Source organism: Drosophila grimshawi, unplaced genomic scaffold (assembly GCF_018153295.1).
Source record: "Drosophila grimshawi isolate 15287-2541.00 unplaced genomic scaffold, ASM1815329v1 contig_1377, whole genome shotgun sequence".
In the NCBI taxonomy this organism is placed as follows: domain Eukaryota; kingdom Metazoa; phylum Arthropoda; class Insecta; order Diptera; family Drosophilidae; genus Drosophila; species Drosophila grimshawi.
The window spans coordinates 19,074,737-19,095,467 of record NW_025062900.1 but is presented as its reverse complement, the minus strand read 5'-3'; the positions used below and the strand labels follow the sequence as shown (position 1 = coordinate 19,095,467).

The following is a 20,731-nucleotide window of genomic DNA, read 5'->3' as shown; positions in this document are numbered from 1 at the left end:
CAATAGAAATGCGTCTTTATTTTATTTTAATTATTATTAATTCCATTTTGAAAAATCCATCCCGAGTCAATTAAATTTATTTATGTTCTATTTGACATAATCTTGATTGGACGTGCATTTTTTAACTTAGCTACTTCGCTAAGCTGAAGTCTAATATTGCGGAAGAGTTAATTCTTATCTTTTAATTCGTTTGAAGTTTGATGCACGATGAAAGTCATAGCTGGTGGTAATTAAGCTGGCTAGAGGCACCAGGTCTCAATTGTATTCTAATTGGCTATAATCAAAAACGATTTAAGCGAGTAACAACAATGAGGAAGAACCGGTCTCTTGACAGGACATTATAGACCAAAAAGTCACTTAACTAAACTTTGTGTGGTCAGTAGCAAACTCTCGCAAATGGATGGGATCGTCAAAAGCAGATTAGATAGCAGATTATGTCGCCATAGTCAGGAAAAGAAGTTGTATCCTAAGCAGACATGTTTTAAAATCAAAGGCCATAAATATAAGGAGCACAATATGACCACAAAATGAAGCGCCCAATAATAATAAATTAAATAATAATAAGCTAAAATTGAGCTCAAATATTATGTCATTTTGGGTTTGGTTCTGTATGTGATATTAGCAATTCTATTTAAACAAAGAATTATAACTTTAATGAATGAACGAATGAACAACAGTTGCTTAAAAATATACAATAAATATATACATATATCAAATGAATTATTATTTAAATTAACACTTGAATGAATCGTTATAATAATGAATGAACATCTTCAAAATTAATTTACTTTTTCAATCTTTGAATGAGCAACTTGCACTCAATTAAGGAAATATATATTCTTATCATATATTTATGTTATATATTTAAATTTTAAATCGAATCTGAAATATTTGTATTATTTTTAGCACGCTCGCTGACTTGCTACTGCGATGGCAGCTGTCCGAACAATGTGAGCAATGGGACCTGTGAGACTCGGCCAGGAGGCAGCTGCTTCAGCGCCGTCGAGGAGGTGTACGATGAGACGACTGGCACCTATGAGGAGGAGCGTACATATGGCTGCATGCCGCCTGAAGAGAACGGCGGTCTTCTAATGGTTAGTTGAAGCAAACTCCCTTTGAATTCCGGCTCGCAACTAAAATGTACCTTTCTCGATTGCAGTGTAAAGTTGCCGCTGTGCCGCACATTCATGGCAAGAACATAGCCTGCTGCGAGACTGCGAATTTCTGCAATCGTGGCTTACAACCGGACTACATGCCCAAGATGACAACGGCAGCGCCCGAGTTGCCAGTGCACAGCGAATCTGTACACACCGTGGCCTTCTTCGCCTCGATAGTCGTTTGCATGTCCGTCTTCATTGTTTTCGTGGTCATACTCTGTCTGGTCTACAGGCGACGCGAGAAACTGCGCAAGCAGCCGCGTTTAATCAACTCTATGTGCAACTCACAATTGTCGCCGCTGTCACAGCTGGTGGAGCAAAGCTCGGGCTCTGGATCGGGATTGCCACTGCTGGTGCAACGCACCATTGCCAAGCAAATCCAGATGGTGCGTCTGGTGGGCAAGGGTCGCTACGGCGAGGTCTGGCTGGCCAAGTGGCGCGATGAACGCGTTGCCGTCAAGACCTTCTTCACCACGGAGGAGGCGTCCTGGTTTCGCGAAACGGAAATCTATCAAACGGTCCTCATGCGACACGAGAATATTTTGGGTTTCATTGCCGCTGACATTAAGGGCAATGGCAGCTGGACACAGATGCTATTGATTACCGACTATCATGAGATTGGCAGCCTACACGATTATCTGTCCACATCGGTGATCAATCCACAGAAACTGCAGTTGCTCACCTATTCGCTGGCCTCCGGCTTGGCCCATCTGCACGACGAGATCTTTGGCACGCCGGGCAAGCCGGCCATCGCACACAGGGACATCAAGAGCAAGAACATACTCGTCAAGCGGAACGGTCAGTGTGCCATCGCCGATTTCGGACTGGCTGTTAAGTACATCTCGGAGCTGGATGAGATACACATTGCACAGAATACGCGTGTTGGCACGCGTCGCTACATGGCACCGGAGGTGCTCAGCCAGGCCCTCAATCCGCAACAGTTCGAGGAGTTCAAGCGTGCCGACATGTACTCGGTGGGTCTGGTGCTGTGGGAGATGGCCCGGCGCTGCTATACGCCCATTTCGGGCACCAAGACAACGACCTGTGAGGATTATGCGCTGCCATATCACGATGTGGTGCCTTCGGATCCCACCTTTGATGATATGCATGCAGTCGTCTGCGCTAAGGGTTTCCGGCCGCCAATACCGTTGCGTTGGCAGGAGGATGATGTGCTCGCCACCGTCTCCAAAATCATGCAGGAGTGCTGGCATCCGAATCCAACGGTCCGCCTCACAGCGTTGCGTGTGAAGAAGACGCTTGGGCGGCTCGAGGCTGACTGCCTCATCGATGTGCCCATGAAGATTGTCTAGAACTCGATGTACTACTTAAGAATATTTGTTAGTTTCAGTTAGTTAGTTAGATAGTTAGATAGTTAGTTAGTTAGTTAGTGCTCTGAAGTCTCTGCAGTTTTGACCTATGTTGCATTTATATATTCGCCAAGTTTTTCTGTTTCGATTTCGTTTTTTGTTCATTTCTATTGATTAAACTTGTAATCATTTAGTTGTAGATAAGTTGATAAGTTTAAGGATCTATGATTAACCTTTTATTGAACATCGTGCCTACTAATAACTTTAAGCGACGCACTGATTGTATGTTAGACTAAGATAATTGTTAGTTGTTAGTTAACTAATAGTAGAAGGCCGTTAATAATCATTGGTTAACAAAATGCTTTAACTATTTGAGAAATCTATTTGATACAATGCCATATTTACATTGTTGAACAAACAATATGAAATCGATGTATTTTGTGTCAGCTTGTGTACACTTTTGAAGTATACCTATTTAGTTTGTTAGCTTAAGTACGAGTTAAGCTTAAAATAACAAATGCATGCAAATTGCTTTAAATGGTTTTTCAATGGTTACAATACGCTATCTGAATAGATGTTTGTGCTTTTGAACTGCGCATGTAAAGTTAGCAGTATCTTTATTTTTTGTATTGTAATGCTTAAGCAAGTTGAAGGTTTTTGCCTGTTTGCAAGATAATGCTGCCTTATGTAAAATTCACTGAAATTAGCGCCTTAGAAAAACATCTTTATATATCAATACATTATTGTACCAATATACAAGAACGAATGATAGCAAACAGTTTGTCCAGTTTTGTTGCGGTTGCTTCACATAAAATAGTTATACAATTACTTAAAAAACCACATTTTAAGGTGCAAAATTGCAAAACGTCTTATGCTGTTTATATTTTTACGTTCATATAAATTTACTATGTATTTTGAAAAACGTTTCACATGTTTTTGTTCGAAAGCACTGGTATTTTGTTTTTCTTATTTTTTCATGTGTATATAGCCAACAATATCTGATCCAGGCAACTAACTATATATGTTAAATATATTGTAAGCTGTCATAATGAGAAATTCTTGTAAATTTGACATGTAAATCGCTGTATGCGTAGTATGTAAGTGTAAAACTTATCGCAAATACGTTCTTAAAATTACATTTTTGCATAAACAGCTTAGCTCTAAGTGCAACTTTATATGGACAAATAATTAATTTGTATTGATTTATTATTGAACTGTGCATAAGGAAACAACAATAACTAAAGTTGTATGTAAAACCATTAGATAATTTATTTAAAAGTAATAATAAAAAAAAAATTTTGAAAAAAACAAAAACTGTCTACTTATTTCTAAGTTTTGCTACTCAGGTTCTTTGGCTCTCTCCATTGGCTGTTTGCATTGGCGAAAGAAAATTGAGGCATACTTTTAGGGGCGCACAAAAAGGCGATAATAAAATGCTCAAACAAATCCAAAAACTACTTTTTTTCAAAATTTTGCTGCTCAGCTTTTTGTACCTATTTAGTCGGGATACAAATCGGGTTGCTGCATTGGCTGTTTGCATTGGCGAAAGAAAATTGAGGCATACTTTTAAGGGTGCATAAATTTATTTCAAAATTGTTCTGCTCAGCTTCGTTTGAAACAAAACTGCATTAAAAAATTTGACTTCAGACTCATCTAAGAAAGATATTAAGGGATATCAGCCAAATAATCGAAAATAAATTCAATACATGAAATAGGGCCAACCTTTAAGTAAATGGCCATATCTCCGTCAAAAATTGTCAAATTTCAAATAGTAAAGTATTTTTAGAATTGGCACGACTTTTGAAACAACTGCATTAAAAATTGGACAAATCGGGTTGCTGCATTAGCTGTTTGCCGTCGAGAAAATAACTTGATGCATACTTTTAGGGATACTTGATAATAGAAGTGCGATAATATAGAGGCTCTATCTCTGTCAAATTCTTAAAGATTTCCAAAGGATATGCTACGATAGAATCGCATTAAGCTACTCTAGTGACCTCCATGTGAAATTATTAGACAAATCTTTTTATTTTATACAGAGAACATTTCAAATCGTGAGCCTAAAAATATGTGTTCTTTTGAAATGGATGTAGTTAAGCTCTATCTTCAAAGGGTATATCTTTTTACGGAAACAGCTCTAAGTCAGCCAAAAATCGTACTGATTTTTAAAGGCTAGGACCTTCTATATTGAATTACATTTAAGCATTATATGGTCATCGTATTATCCACATAACGTTGATTTACAAATCAAACTTTGAAAATCAAGCTGGGAATATGAAAGTCATTTTTAATTCTACAGGCACTGCTCACTCGAACTAGCACATACCCAAGAATTTAATACATTTTCGGCCATTACCGCTATAAATTATTTAATAAAATGGCAACTCCTTTGCTCGTTCATAATTTTGTGCGCCATGCACCCTTCAATTCCAGAGCCCGTTGCTGCTCGGCAAGCGTCGAAAAGATACCGTTCAATAATGTTGACTCCGCAGAGCTGACAAATAATATTGAGCCACGGAACAGCAAAATACCAATTTGTATAGCTGCCAAAATGTATCAAAATGAGAGTGGGCGACCACTTTATTTCCAGATGGTGGGCGCTAAAATTGGGGTAAGTCGCATCATCAAATCATCATCAATCAAATGAAGCTGGAACTATTCTATCCAAACAGAGCCGACGTAAGAGCGACGCTAGCGATGAAGCAAACGCTGGCAAGAACATTATCTTCGTAGCTGGCCAGGGAGGTTTTGGCATGGACCCAAGTCGAGAGATTATGAAGAAAGGCCCCAAGGTGTGTGTGTGTTTGCTCAGATCGGGTAGTTTATATCTAAATGCCCCAAAGAATCCTTTTCGCTTAGAATCTGATGATCCTGGACACGCTGTACAACACGAAAGCGATTAAGGAATTGCAGGAGCTGAATCAAAATTCGAAAGTTACATACTAAAAAGCTACTCGAAAGAATCTTCAAAAGGTTTAAGAAAATCAATGTGCTAATCAATGTCGCCGGCATCCTGGACGATAACCAGATGGAGAAAACGATTGCCGTGAATTTCACTGTTACAGTTAATACCACCATCGCAATTATGGACTTCTGGGATAAGCGCAAGGGTGACCCAGGCGGAGTTGTTGTCAACGTCTGCTCGGTGACTGCCCTCAATCCCATCCCAATCATCATCCACCAAGAGTCCGTTTACAGTGCCTAAAAGTGTGCAACTTTCAGCTACACCTGTTCACTGGCAGTAAGGAGCAGCAGAGTCAAATAGATCCACTTGCTAAGTGCCATGAAAATCTCAACAGAAACTGACGCCCATCACTGGCATATCGGCGTACTCGATTAATCTGGGCATTACCCGGACGACACTGGTGCAATAATTCAACTCGTGGCTGGATGTGCAGCAGACCGGCAATCGTTTTCTCAAGGCCATTGAGGCCAACAAATATGGCGCCATTTGGAAATTGGATCTGGGCAAGCTGGAGCAAGTCCAATGGTAGGCAAGTCAATTCGGAGTGGTAGTAAATAGCAACAGAGTTTTGATAGAATTGACACAATAAAGAACAAAAAAAAGAAAAAGAGATAAGCTACGCTCAGCTAATTGGATAGATAAAAAGGCAACAACAAGTTGAAGGTAGCCAAAAGCTGTTGCAGCAGCATTTGAATGCTCAGTAGTAAAATAGAACTCGAGTCGTTTTGGTCGTTTTGGTCGTTTGGTAAACATGTTCGATTTGACCGGCAAGCATGTCTGCTATGTGGCAGATTGTGGGGGCATCACTCTGGAGGCATGCAAAGTGCTCATGAGCAAGAATATAGCAGTGAGTATCTGTGACTGATAAACCAGGGGGCATTTTGGATAAGATAGTTCTGATATCTCTCTATAAAAAAGTTCTTTATTTTTTAAACGAGTCGCAATAAGACAATGCTTATAAATATTCTCTTTATGGAGTATTTCTGAATTTCTGATGAGTCACTGTTCAAAATAATTTAACTAGTTTATTCACTATCAATTTAATTTAATATGCTGTGCAATTGTTTGGTAAATATATTAGAGATTATTATTTATCGCCCGAAGTCCAAAAGTAGAACGCTTTTAAAAAATGTCCAGATTAAAGTTCATCAAGAAATATACGAATTTTTACTTGTATCTTTATTCATATAATGTGTACTAAAAAATAGTTTACAATTTAAAAATAGCTCATAAAAAAATTAAAATTATATTTAAAAAAAAAATTGTTTAAGTATAAATTAAATGATTTACAATTAAAAGTTAATAATTAAATTAAAATTTAAAATGAAAATAAAGAATATTTAAATAAATCTGGCATTTTATATTATATTATTAAAATGGAAAGTGAATAATTAAATTAAAATTTAAAATATAAATAAATAAAATAAAATAAAGAACATAAAAATAGTTGCGCGGATCTTTAAATCTAAATTGGCCAAACATTTGTTGCTGATATAAAAAGTGAAATAAAATTAAAAGTGAATAGTTAAATTGTATTTATAATTTGAAAAAATAATAATATGATAATAAATTCTATGGTATTTAAATGTGAAACTGTCCAACATTTATTGTAATAATTTGGTAAACCTAAAAGCAAAAAGAGAGAAAGAGTTGGAAGTAAAAAAATGCTTAAATGAAGAAACAATTTGTGGTCGAATAAATCAAGAATTGCTTAATCTTAAGAACCAAATACGTAAACTAAACACAATTAAACACAACACTTCCTCGGTGATAAGTGTTACTATTATTTTGACCAGAGTTGTACATACTTGCCTAATTTGCATTCCAATTTTAGAAACTGGCCATTCTGCACAGTGTGGAGAATCGTCAGGCGATTGTTCAATTGCAGTCGATTAAGCACAGCACGCAAATCTTTTTCTGGACCTTCGATGTGACAATGGCCAGGGAGGATATGAAGCAATACTTCGATGAGGTCATGGTCCAAATGGACCACATCGATGTGCTGATCAATGGTGCAACAATATGCGATGAGCAGGACATTGATGCCACTGTCAACACAAATCTAACCGGAATGATGAACACCTGCGCCACGGTGCTGCCCTACATGGACAGACAGCAGCTGGGAAAGGGCGGCATCATTGTGAATGTGACCTCTGTTATTGGATTGGACCCGTCACCCGTCTTTTGTGCCTACAGCGCATCCAAGTTTGGCGTAATTGGCTTCACCAGAAGTCTATCGGTGAGTTGCCTTCGCTCTTTTCATTTGAAAGTAATCGCCCTAAATTTTAGTAAATTGCCATACTTTTGGCGCCAAAAGTAAATTACAAATATATATAAATATTACTCAGTATAAATTCTGAAATTTTTTTAAAAACTACATTTCAGAGTACATTTTTCTAAAAATTGAATACAAAATTTCTAAATTTTTGGTTGATTTATGTGTAAATTTAAAAAATTAAAAAATTTTATATTTTTAAGAGATGTTCACTTTTGGATGATTTACTAAAATTTAGGGCAATTTTTTTTCTGAGTTTATATACAAGTTAAGGTTGCTAAATGATTCTCCTTTTAGGATCCGTTGTATTATAATCAAAATGGCGTCGCTGTAATTGCGGTCTGTTGCGGACCCACAAAACTGTTTGTCGACCAGAAGCTGACCGCCTTCCTCAGGTATGGCCAATGCTTTGCCGATCGCCTGCGGACCGCTCCATGCCAATCTCCGGCGATCTGTGCGAGGAACATTGTCAACGCCATCGAGTGCAGTCAGAATGGACAGATTTTCATTGCGGACAAAGGCGGATTGGAGCTTGTCAAGTTGCATTGGTACTGGCAGATGGCCGATCAATTAGTGCACTATATGACGACATCCAACGAGGATGGGGAGAACGATGACTAACACGAGTGTTATTAGCAGCACTATATGAATACAACAAAATATAATTACATATTACAACTTGATCTAAGTGAGTTTGATTTATATGTCAATCAGTCTACAATTGAATTTTAAATTTACCACTTAAAGTAAAACAATCTGGTCACTTTTACCACGCTGTAGCGCTGCCACGCAGTTGAGCAAGAGCTAATAAAACGGAATTGCGTCACGTGGTTCAGAAAAAGGATATTTCTGCAGCTACGTTGCAGCTTGACTTTTTAGATCGATTCATTAAAGTAGTTCAGAACGAACTATTCGTTCGGTCCCAATATCTTTTGGTAGGTTCAGTACACAAATTTGTACAGAATGAACCATTCGTTCAGTGTCAAAATCGTTTTGTTGGTCACTCGAGTCCCAAGTCGTTCAGTAGTGAAATCGTTAACTCAATTCCTATTAACGTTCTTTTTTTTTATTATTCAGATATTTAATATTTAATCTATAATCGTAAATTAACATATAATCCCAGATATGGTGATTATTCGAAAATGAGTGTTAAAATTTGACCTACTGAACGATGGAGAGAAGTGTCCCACAGTTGGACGACTGAACGATTTGGGACTCTTCTTAACGACTGAACGATACGTCATTTAGTCGTTCAGTTTGAGTATTAGTTTAATCGAACTCAAACTTAACGTTCTTAGACGAATTTCTCCAATGCAGGGTGTGTGTCTCAGCTAAACTCCATATTCTGACTTGAACCCATAACACTGCTACCGCAGCTGACTTCACGTGAGCTAAAAATATGCGCAACTTTAAACGAACAATTTTAGTCACTTGAAGCTGGCTGCAAGCGGCATTTGACTCGCTTGAAATTGTGCACAGTGATACAAAATATGACAAATAAACAATAATATTTTAAAGTGGAGCCCGTTGATATCCTGCTTAAAACACTTTCAATCTGATATTCATGACATTACCATGCAAAAAATGAAGAGTGCAAACATTTTATGAATTGATTTTAAACTGATTTTATTGTTTTTATATTTATTTGGTGCCAAATTATAAATATTGATATACAATAGAATTGTTTTTGTTTGATTAAATTTTGGCGACTTTGGGTTAAGGCTTTTATCGTACTCTTTTTGGCTGCTATCTTTCTTTGGCTAATACATTTTTCAAATTGACAAATACATTTTGAACAACTTTCACTTTTAGTGTTAACAACTGCTTTTTCTGATTTGTATCTAAATATTGCAAAATAAAAAGCATATGCCACTGCTATTCATAAGTAATTTTCCCCATCTTCATTTACAATTGTCACTTCCGCGTGGCAATCCATTCTCAGCCGTTGGGTGGCTTTTCTTCTTCTATCTCGCTGACGTTGACATTGATGCGTCTGCTGATTTTGCTCTGGTTGTTTTTGTTGTTGCCACATTCGCCATGCGTGATGGATTCTCGAAGCTTCCCGTGACTGTGGCCTCCATTTGGAAAATTCGCCGCAAAATGATTAACGACTTTTCAAGTGACTTGCAGCAGCAGCAGCAGCAGCAACAAACAAAAGGAAGTGGCATAACGAGGATTCAAAATATGCCGCTGCTGAAGCTTCTGCTGACTAAACTGGTTGGCTACAAATTGGTCTTGGCCAACAAGGTCCTAGACGCTGCCCCAGTGTGTGTGGGCTTTTGGGAATTAATGATTTAAATGACTCGACGCTTGATGTTGTTAGATGGCAAATGGTAAATGGTAAAATGGTAAATGGGCAAGCTCAGCTCGACGATGGTTGTCATGTCATTAGGCAGCACTCGCTGTGCCCATTTTCACCTGCAGCTGCACACATTTTTCAACACTACTTCAAGCATAATGGGTGCTGGGGCTGGGGGGAGTTGGGGCGTTGGGGAGTCAAGCACATCCGTTAATTGCAGGCAAACGTCAAAAGTCGTCGTCTGTCGACTGTCAGCTGTGCGTAGCCAAAGCTTTGGCGTTGCCCGCCAAAGTATACGAGTATATATATGTATATGTATATATATATATATATATGGGCTGGTCATGGTCGATAGTTGTTGTTGTTGTTGTTGTTGCTGCTGCTGCTGCCCACTTTTGGCAACAACAAAGATTGATGTGTGTTGTACGGCGGCAGGCAGGCAAAACGGAAAATAAATGATGTTGGTGATTATTTTTCTTCATTGAGCTCGAAGCTGTTGCAGACCTATCACTCTTTCTCCCTCTCCCTCTCCCCTCACTCTCTCTCTCTCACTCTCTCCCTGTATATCTCTCTCTATCTCTCTCTCCCCTCCGTTGTTTCAACAGCCATTTTGGCCATCAATCTCGGTAGCATCAAGCAGGCAGCAGTCAGCAGAGACAGCAGACATCAGGCCCGGCATTCATTCCTTCATTCATTCCGTCATCCAGTCAATCATCCAGTCAGTCATCCATTCATACGCAGCACATTTGGACAATCTATCAACTTGGGATAGCAAAATCTATGCCAGTATGCTCAACTATGCGGTCTGTCGTGTCTAACCACGACTGCGAGATACCCTACATAGATTTTTATTTATTTTTTTAATAAATTGTAAGATGCTCGGATTTTTTTGATGAATTGTTAAATATTTATTTATTTATTTAGTTAGCACAACGAGCATTTTTCTGACTCTGACTACTTTTTATATCATAAAAAATAAAAATAGGTTTTAATAGTTAAAACGATACTAATAGAAAAATGCTCTTTTGCTAAATTTAAAAATAGTACATCAAATGAATAAATAACAAATAACACACACGTACTCGAGATGTATTGCTATAATAATCCTCCAGATCGGTGGATCTTCCAAAGTGATAAACTGTTTGGGGAACTGTTGAATGCAGTTGTTTTACTTAACACCAATGAATGGCATATATTTTATTTAACGCCAAACGGGCTCTACAGTTTTGGGTATATAGCTCTTGGTGACTTGCACAGTCATTCGAATAAAATCATTTCAATGATTCAATGATTGATCGATTGGCGAAAGTTTAATTGGTGTCCTCATTTTTAAGGCGCCACAAACGAAAGTAAACGTTGAATTTGGCAAATCCACTTCTGAATGTGGAAAATGTAACTAGTGAAAATGAGTAACCAGCAGATGAAAATCAAATGCAGTTCTGCAATATGAAAAACTAACAAAATTAAAATGAATTTCTTTTGAACTAGACTTAAAACGATTATAGCAAAAATAGCAAAGATGTTAGAAAACATGATAAACTTTAAGAGAACAGTAAAAACTTGCATGAAAAGTTGTGGAAATTGCTGTTAGAAAGTTTGGAAAAATATGCATATATATATAAAATTGTTCATCAGTTTGCAGCAATTATGCAGTTCTCAACATGTGGCTGCCTCTTGCCCCTCTTTCGACTAGCGGCTTACACATTGTTGTGGCATTTTCAACTAGCCAAATAATCCCGTTTGGTAGTTGGTCAACAGTAAGTTAAGTAAATTTCTAAATCTTTCGTTTCGTTTGGTAACAACGAATTAGCAAAAATAAAGCTCAACTTTTAAATGCTGGAATGTGTTATTTCTGCTCAAAGCGGGGGAAAAATTGCGATCTCATCAATTACTCGACAAATTTAGTGGAGACTGTGGCTGAGATGGGCAGTGGCAGGGGTTGTGTGTCTCAAAGTACGGCAAAGCGAAATGTCCGGATGCAAACAATAAAATACATTTTCCGGTTACTTGTCACCCACTTTTCTACTTTTCTACGGCCAGCGAGAGAAAGAGAGAGAGAGAGGGAGGGAAAGGAGGGGCGGCAAGTTGCCACCCAAGTTGACACATGCTGTTTCTTCGGGCAGCAGACAAGGACCAAGACCCCAAAAGTCCTGGCAACTCCTCAGCGATTGCCAACAAAGCATTTTACTTTTGGCCAAAAGTTGTTGTTATTGTTGTTGTTGTTGTATTCGTAGCTGTTGTTTTTGTGATTGTTGTTGTTGTCCAAAGTCATGTCGACAATGGCTTTAGCTTTGCTTTTGACACTTGGTAAATGGCGCCGCCCGTTGAGCTCAGCTCGCCCAGCAACAAACATTTGCCCAACTGGGCGTGGCCAAGCACAACTAGGAGCCAGAGTTCATCCCAATTCCTCTGCTGCTGCTGCTGCTGCTGCTGCTGTTTACCGCTTCACTTACGCGTCGCACTTGAAAACTGTTACACTCAGAAAAAAAATTGAAATGCAGTTTAGTAAATACCCCCAAAAAATATAATTTTTAATTTGTTTTTAGAAATAATTTCCACATTTTTAAAAATTAGAAAGGCTTTGCTATATCGATATATTTATATTTATAGTTCATATCGACTTAATAAACTATGTAAAGAAAATTTATTCATCATGTAAGTAACAAAAAAGCTCTTCAACTTACACACATAGAAAGAAAACAACAATCTGAAAATTAGACATATTTTTTTCTACATTTTCGAAAAATTCAACTTGAAATTTAGAAATGTAAATTCTCGTTTTTAAAGAGCCACAAACACAAACTTCAGAAATTTACATTCTGAATAAAATGATGGCGATTTACTAAAATTTGTCTCGATTTCTTTTCTGAGTGTACAGAGAGTGACAGAGACAGGGAGAGAGGGATAGAGAGAGTGATTCCTTTTTGAATGCAGCTTTGCCTTTTAAGAACATACATAAACTGTGCCAAAGTGCAGCAACTGTTGGCCAACAACAGAGTCGATTGGAGCAGAGTTCATGGCTGGTATTTCTGGTCGAGAGCTGCCTTTGCAGATAACTTTGGCATTTCGTCGCATGCCACAAAACACATTCATTTATCATGTGCGTGTGTTGCAAAGCTGGACGGCCACTTTTGACGTCCTTGTGCTTGGATGCTTGTGGCAAGTTGCGCTGCCAATCGATGACAGCATTTAGACAGTCTAACAGACTGACAGACAGACAGACGGACGGAACAGAACAGGACAAGCATGAGTTGAGCAGTTGCAAATATTTTGCCAGAGGATTGCAATAAATAATTGAACAAAACTTGAGCAATTTGTTAATGCACATTTTTAAGGCATACTTGGAATATTCATTTGGTTAATCGTGTGCTGAAATTTATGTGTTTTTCATGTCTGACAAATGTTAAACTGCTTGTCGCTGTTGTAAATGATTGCAACGATAACAATTTTTCAACTTAAACGAAACAAAAAAGTATGCAACAAAAAAGTTAGCTATCATCTGGAAAGAAAAAAGAAAGACTATTCTGATTTTTATAAGAAAATTGATTGGAGAAGTTTCTACGCTTTTTAGAAATGCATGAAAAATGAGTTAATGTTCAAAATTTGTTTACCTAAATCTTAGATTTAGTTTTAAAGCAGCAAATTGAGCAGAAAATTACATTTTAGACTTTAAATTAAAGAACAATTCAGATATCCTTAAGTTATTAATAAATGATATATGCAATATGTTTACAAGAGGAGAAACAACTTCTTCATCGATAAGCAGTAAGTAAATAATTTTGATTTGATTTATTTAATTGCATTTTATTTGCTAAAGAATTGAAATCAAATGCTAAACATAATCTGGAATTGCCAAGTTGTCAACGCTATATGCCAGCTAGGCGGGCAGTGTCCTTTGATTAGTTGGAATTTTCAGCAAAAAAAGAAACTTTTTAGATTGCAAAAAGTTTATTATAATGTCAACAGCGCAAATAAATAAGCCAGTCTTTTAGTTAGTTTACTAACTTCAAATCATAGCCGAACAAGCAGAAAAGTCCCAAATTGTAACAGCAAAATAAAGTGACCCAAAACCAAATGACTCTTTCTCTTTCTCTATCTGTCTCTCTCAGTCTCTCTCTGCCTTTCTCTGTCTCTCTGTCTGTCTCTGTATGTTGATGTCATAAAAGTCTAGTGTCCATGCCACAGTTGCCTGCAATTTGCAGTTTGCACTTTGCCGTTGTCCAGCACAGCACAGCACAGACTAAAAGAAATATGGAGAGCATAAATCTTAGTGGTAAGTAGTAAATTTTCATTTTCACACCTTTCAACACTTTTCACGCTAACACAACCAGAAGGAACATTTTGCTGTCAAAATGTGAACGAAACACACACAAAAAATAAAAAGAAAAGAAAATGAAAATGAAAAAGAAAAGTGGTCTACAGACTCTCTCTCTCCCCATCTCTATCTTTCTAACTGACAGACTACACAAATACTGTCATACGCAGCGCAGTAGTTGGAGTGAGAGGGCGGAGAGGGATAGGGAGAGGGAGTAGGAGTAGGAGTGGGAGTTGCTGCTGTTGAGTCGAGGAGAGGCGAGCCGAGTTGGAGGCGAGGCAAGTCAGACAAAGTGCCTCTGAGCGTAAATAAATTGGAAATGTCCTTTGGCCTGGCACTGACTGGCGTTAGTCGTTGTGCCCGTTACCCCCTCACCGGCACCCGCAGCACCACCCCCCCTGGTCTGGTGTATCCATGCATTGCAATGCGTCCGATGCTTCCATTTTAATATTAATTTTACCCCAAAGCACAGACGGTGGGCCCCGGATACGATAGGATAGGATTGGATAGAAGCAGCAGGAGAAGCGGCAGCAGCAGCAGCAGAAGAAGAGCGAAGGCCAGGCGAAAAGTTATTGCCTTGGCAGGCAGGCAGGCAGGCAGGCAGGAAGGCTCAAAGCAAGGCAGTCCAGGCAGCCAAGCAGTAATCAAGGGGCAAGGTTCCTGGTTGCGCGCTGCAGTATCTTCTGCTACTGCTGCTACTGCTGCTGCTGCTGCTACTTCTGATCCTGCAGCAGCCCCCCTTTCAGTTGCCACTGTCGTTGTCAGTTGAAGCAATTTATGTCAGTGCATATCCGACAGCCTGGCAGTTGCAAGCCATGTGCGGGCCCGGGCAGCATCCACAGCATCCACGCCTGCTCCTGCTCCTGCTCCCTGCTCCTTGCTAGAGTGTTCTTGTTGGCAACAAACACAGCACACAACACAACACAACACACAGCGACGACAAGAACAACAATCAACAAGCAACAACAAGAATGCAGCACCTATCAAGTTATCAAGCTGGCAAATGTCGCCTGCCCAAAGCATTCTGCAGCGCCCACAGCTGCTCTTCAGCTCCATCTACCTCTCTCTCTCTCTCCTCTCCCTCTCTCGCCTCTCTCTCTTTCACTCAGCTTGTCTCTTAATCTGCGTCTGCGTCTCCGCTTCCGCTCGGTCCGCGAGTCTTGTTGTTATCCTGGCAACGACATCGAGCAGGCCAAAAGTTTAGTGCAACCTTTGATTTATATTTCTACTGTTTGCTTCTTTTGCTGCTGCTCCTCCTCCTCCACTTGCTGCTGCTGCTGCTGGAGGCGCTCCTTCTGGTCACAGGGAATTGCTCTATTTTCAATGCGACATTGGAGAGACTGCAGTCGTTTTGCTCGCATATCCTTTTTAGCACACCGGAAGCCAACAAATATTTATTAGTTTGTTAAATTGTGAATTGGCCAGCACGTTGTTCATTCTTCATTTGTTCCCGTTTCGTTTGGTTTCGATTCAGAGAACGCTTTTCTCGATTTTCTCGCTTTTCTATTTCGTATTTGTTGTTTTGTCTGTTTGGCTGCTTTGGCCTTTTGGCCCCCAAGTTCGTTTGTTGTAATGACTTTTGGCAGTGGCAGTCGCTCTTGGCCCGCTACTGGCTCTGATTTGTGGACCAAAAGGATTCCATTATTATTTTTCATTGGTCTGCCCTTCGGCACCGAAATGTTGTAAATGAAATACACCCACACATATATATATATATATATATATGTATGTATATATATTGTCAAATTGATATCGAATAGAATTTCAATCTGTTTGAGATTTATCTGTTTGTCGTATTTGCAGCAGCATTTTGGGTATTGATTATGCTAATGGGCATTGGCCATTAAGTGCGAAAGCTGCCTCATTTTGATATATAATATTTTAATTAAAATGTAAATCGAAATGATTAAGTGTTTCCAATTTATATGCAATTTTTCATAAACATAAAGCACTGAAAATTGTCGGGCGAGTACAAAAGGCGCATAATTAATTACTGCGCCCCAAAGCACCACGAAAACGAAGGGCAACAACAAAAGCCGACAACAACAACAACAACAGCAACAACAACAATAACAATAATAAAAGCAACAGCAACAACAACAACTCACAGAGCTAATGACAAACGAACAGTCAAAGTCCCAGCCAAAGTTCCCCTCGATCCTTTGCCCGCCAACCCATCAATGTTTTGGGGCACAACAACTGATTAATGATGGGCATGGCACAGCAAAGAGAGAACGAGTGAGAGAGAGAGAGAGAGAGAGACAGCGAGAGAGAGATGAAAGATTGTCGATTGAGGTACTGACGAAATGAGCACAACATCATCATGATGATAATGAGCATTATGTGATAAATCAGTGGGAGCTGCAGCAGCGAGCCGAGCGCCGCTGAAATTTCTACCGCACAATAATAAATTAATATAAATGATACTTAATTTTATGATTAATGATATTGATGAGTTTCCACTGGCGGCTCATGGCTCATTGTCCATCGTCCGTCGTCCGGCGTCCATCGTCCAGACCGAAAAAAGGGTCGAGAGAAAAGTTTCATAAAATTTATCAACGATAAATCAATGAAATTTGTTTCGTTTTTTTTTTCTTTCTCTGTTTCTTGGTGCGCAATAGTACAATAAATAAAAATAAATAATACATAATTACAACGTTTGATTATCGCCGTCGCCTTCAACTCAATTGATGAGTTCCACTGACGCCAATGACGCCTTCGGACACGCAACTATTTAAGACCCTAATGAATTTTGAATTCTGGCCGTGAATGCGCTTTGAACTCATCCTCATTCCCATCCCTCATCCCCATCCCTCGTCCACATCCTCATCCTGTCCGCTCCAACCCACGCACACGCACTCCGGCTGACAAATGATGTGGCCCATTTCGGGCACATGTTTATTTTGTTCTTTTCACGGCTGTGCATATTTATATTTCGAATTGATTGCATTGAAATTTTTAATTAATACACATCGATTATTTTGTGATGTTTGTTTGTGAAGCCATTTGGAAATTATAGATTAATAAATATTGATGGGTAGGCAACAGGAGAGGCAGGAGGCCAGGGAGATTTTGGGTGGGTTCTGAAGCAGATGCCAAACAAAATAATATTTGTGTAAATAACAAATATTTATAGGCAAAAAAACTAGTTCAATAATTATTGTGCGCAATTTAAGAATTAATTATCCAATTAATAGTTGAGTAAGAATAACATTTACTAGTTAAACAGAGCTGAAGATCTAGTTGCTAATGATCTTACTAGCACTATTAATAGTTGTAGTTAATATTTAAATTACTCACGGCTAATTCGAGTCTTTGTTGATTAATAATATGTCAGGGTATTACAGGGTAGCTGTACATCTTTTATTGCTATCGGATATCGATATATATCGATATTCGTAAAACAGGTGCAGTTATTGTTAAAGTTAAATAAACTAAATTCACATTTAGTCTACGAGAAGTTATATGCCAAATTTGAAGTATCTAGCTCCATTTTCTTGGAGATCTGCTTGTTCATACAGACGGACTGACGAACTTGGTTTAATCGACTTGGCTGCACGTGCTAATCAAGAATATATAAACTTCCTGGAGTTACAGGTGCATCTTTGTGCCTTGATGATTTAATTATATTTGCAATTTAATTGATTGCTCTCTCTCATATGTTTATAGGCAAAAGAGCCTTTCACTGAAAATATAAATAAAAAAAAGAATTACAAAATTATCGAACCGATGCCCAGTAAGGAATCACATTTTCTAGGCTCTATTTGACATTTATGCAATTTTTTTATACCAAACTCTATTCGAAACATTTTTCAGAGTAACTTTACTTTAGGGTCTCATTGATGTTCAGTCAAAGCCAAGTGTTTAGTGATTACCAACTGCTGATTTTAGCAAGTGACAGATGACATTTCGCAGCTATCTATCTCAGCTGTCTCATCTATGGATAAACCCAAAGCTGCAGATGCTGAAGAGCAGAAATTTTCGAAGATTGCTGCGTATGTCGCTTACACAAGTCAAACTGTCAACGACAGCAGCAGCAGCAGCAGCAACAAAATATGCGGCAACAAAAGTTTCTTTTTCCTCGGTTGGGTCTCAGTTGCAAAAGTGAAAAGTTAAGCGAAATGAAAAGGAAGGTTAGACAAATTCGAAATGCCTTATTTTCCTGCAGAAATGCCAACATTTGTTGGCAGCCCGAGTGGAAAAATGTTTTTGCTTTTGGCATTGTTTTCTATCATTTGCTTTCAACAAAAGTGCAATTTGCACCCAAAACAGCCGCACTGAATGTGAGAGGGGAAATGGTGGAGGGAGGGGGTTAGATGGTTAGTAACGAGACATAAAAAACACGAGACACAAGAGTGTTGACAATAGCAAAAGGGAACAATGAACGAGACACAACCCAACACAACCCAACACAACACAACACACATGACAAAAGCAAAGAAAAATCTCTTTTGTGCTGTTTAACAACAGTATAAAAAATCACGAAAACTTTTCAAAATGCCAAACTTGGAGTGTGGCATATGCTGTTCGGTGGGTGGTTGCATGACTCTGCATGTGTGTGTCTGAGTGTGTGTGCAGTGTTGGAGCAACTGCTGCTGGCAACCGGCGATAAAAAGAACCACGCAAACCCAAAGAAAGTAAAGAAAACTGCAAAATTGCAGCAACAACCTCAACTGACAGCAGCAGCAACAGCAGCAGCAACAGCAGCAGCAAGTGCCATGCCTCCTCTCCCCCCTCCCCCGCACCGCGCCAACTCCTTTACATCCGCCATTTCAGTTGGAACAAATGCGTACGTGACACTTTGGTGGCTCAGATATAAGAACGTCACATAACTCAACGTGATTAACGTCTTTTGACGCTCTCCACCAGAGTCGAGTACCCAGTTCCAGCTATCTCCCTCTGTCGTCTCCCTCTCCCTCTCCCTCTCCCCCTCCATCGCTCTGTTAGTCTGCATGCAAAAATATTGCCGACCATAAAACAAGTGGTTCTCGCTGGATACTCAGTGGGTTCTTTGCGAGCCGCCATCGCGTGGGGTTGTTTGCCATTTAGCGACATTTTCTATTATGCGATTGCGCCTCTGTCTCCGCTTTGGTTATTTATGAGTCTCAGGCTTGACGCTATTGACTCTGTGCACACACACAAGCACACATATTTATATGTACATACACTTAAAAAAAATATGATAATCTACCTGAATGTTAAAAAGTTCACCTCATAATACAAAAAGCTCATTTATCAATTCAAGAAATTTCTATAAGCCGATGCTTTTCTTTTCTTAATTCCAATTATTATTAAGGAAGTATTTCTATTCTACAGATAAAAAACATTTCATTTAGTTTATAAATTCATATACATTTTTATTTTGAAAAATTTGCTACTTAAAAACAATATTTGTATTTAGACATTTCTTAATAATAGAAAATATTTTTAAAAATATAGAGAAAAGTCAAATCTTTAAACAATTTTTCCTATTTTTCTTAGAATCAAATAATCAGTCAAATTTCTTAATAAATGTTTTTGGAATAATATAGAAAAATATTATTTTGTTTCTATATTTATGAGAAATATTTATTTAGTTTTCAGCAAATTTCAAACCGTTTTTTTTCCAGAGTGTATAACCATTTTACAGTAGTTAAGTTGGGAGAATTATGATCTTCAGCACAGACAATAAATCCTAAATTTAAATACATATCCATCTATATAAATTGTGGTTACTTTTTAATTTTTTGTACGAGTGTTAAATTAAATAAATAAATAAAATTTACGGTGGTTTTTTCTAACGTTTAGGTAAGTTGTCATCATAATCTTTATAATTTGAGACACTACAATCTTTTTCTAATCTTAACCAACACTTGGATAATAGTAGACTGATTTTTTAAAAGTAAATGTATTTAATTGGCTTTTGATAATTCTTTTCACACAAAATCTCTTAATTTTTTCATTATTTCTTACTTTGTAATTGAGGAAAAATCAATAAAATAATAAAGAATTTAAATAATCTCAAGTGAACTTCATATATACTGATTGAGTGGACTGCACACGCTGAAAAGCGGATCTTAAAACATATTTTTTTATTGCACTTAATACGGCTAAAATCTTGTTGAAGCAGTATTTGTTCAGATCTTATGGCATGTGATTAATTGCATCAATTTATATCATAAAATTACTTCTTTTTCTTCAAATTGTATATATAATCCGCAAAAAAAAAAAAACAAAACGAAGCAAAAAAGACTTGATCATTAATCGGCCAACATTAATGCGACTTTGTTAGCCAAGTAGCATGAAGCCATCAGCCAAAGCTGCAGAACGAAACTGAAATAAATGATAAAAAAAAAATGAGCAACGTAAAAGACTCGTAAATCGAAGCGTATAAAAAATGCTTGAATGTCATGTTGTGGTAACCGGAAAGTGTC

At 38.1% G+C, this 20,731-nt stretch overlaps 2 protein-coding genes and 1 pseudogene across 3 annotated transcripts in view; all 3 read left to right on the top strand.

Annotated features, from left to right (window-relative positions):
• Window positions 1-3,778, top strand: part of LOC6566681 (bone morphogenetic protein receptor type-1B) — a 45,465-nt gene extending 41,687 nt beyond the window's left edge. The window contains exons 3-4 of one of the 2 annotated variants that reach the window (XM_032739153.2): window positions 907-1,094; window positions 1,160-3,778. In XM_032739153.2, the coding sequence (XP_032595044.1) occupies window positions 907-1,094; window positions 1,160-2,467 (1,496 nt within the window). In that variant the 3' untranslated portion in view covers window positions 2,468-3,778. The remainder of the gene's footprint in view (window positions 1-906; window positions 1,095-1,159) is intronic. The other variant, XM_032739154.2, reaches the window with a different exon arrangement.
• Window positions 3,779-4,803: 1,025 nt separating this feature from the next.
• LOC6566630 lies at window positions 4,804-6,043 on the top strand (annotated as a pseudogene).
• A 77-nt stretch (window positions 6,044-6,120) lies between these two features.
• LOC6566629 (alcohol dehydrogenase-related 31 kDa protein) lies at window positions 6,121-8,387 on the top strand. The gene is made up of 3 exons (XM_001992835.2): window positions 6,121-6,276; window positions 7,264-7,668; window positions 8,002-8,387. Exons 1-3 carry the CDS (start codon window positions 6,181-6,183, stop codon window positions 8,323-8,325), a joined length of 825 nt encoding a protein of 274 aa, XP_001992871.1. The 5' UTR covers window positions 6,121-6,180; the 3' UTR covers window positions 8,326-8,387.
• The last annotated feature ends 12,344 nt before the right edge of the window (window positions 8,388-20,731 follow it).

What these genes read in the sequence shown, in the direction of transcription:
- LOC6566629 (XM_001992835.2), top strand. Translation starts at nt 6,181, where the DNA reads ATGTTCGATTTGACCGGCAAGCATGTCTGCTATGTGGCAGATTGTGGG. An exon ending in TCATGAGCAAGAATATAGCA is followed by an intron (nt 6,277 to 7,263) that starts GTGAGTATCTGT and finishes TTCCAATTTTAG; the next exon opens with AAACTGGCCATTCTGCACAG. An exon ending in GCTTCACCAGAAGTCTATCG is followed by an intron (nt 7,669 to 8,001) that starts GTGAGTTGCCTT and finishes TTCTCCTTTTAG; the next exon opens with GATCCGTTGTATTATAATCA.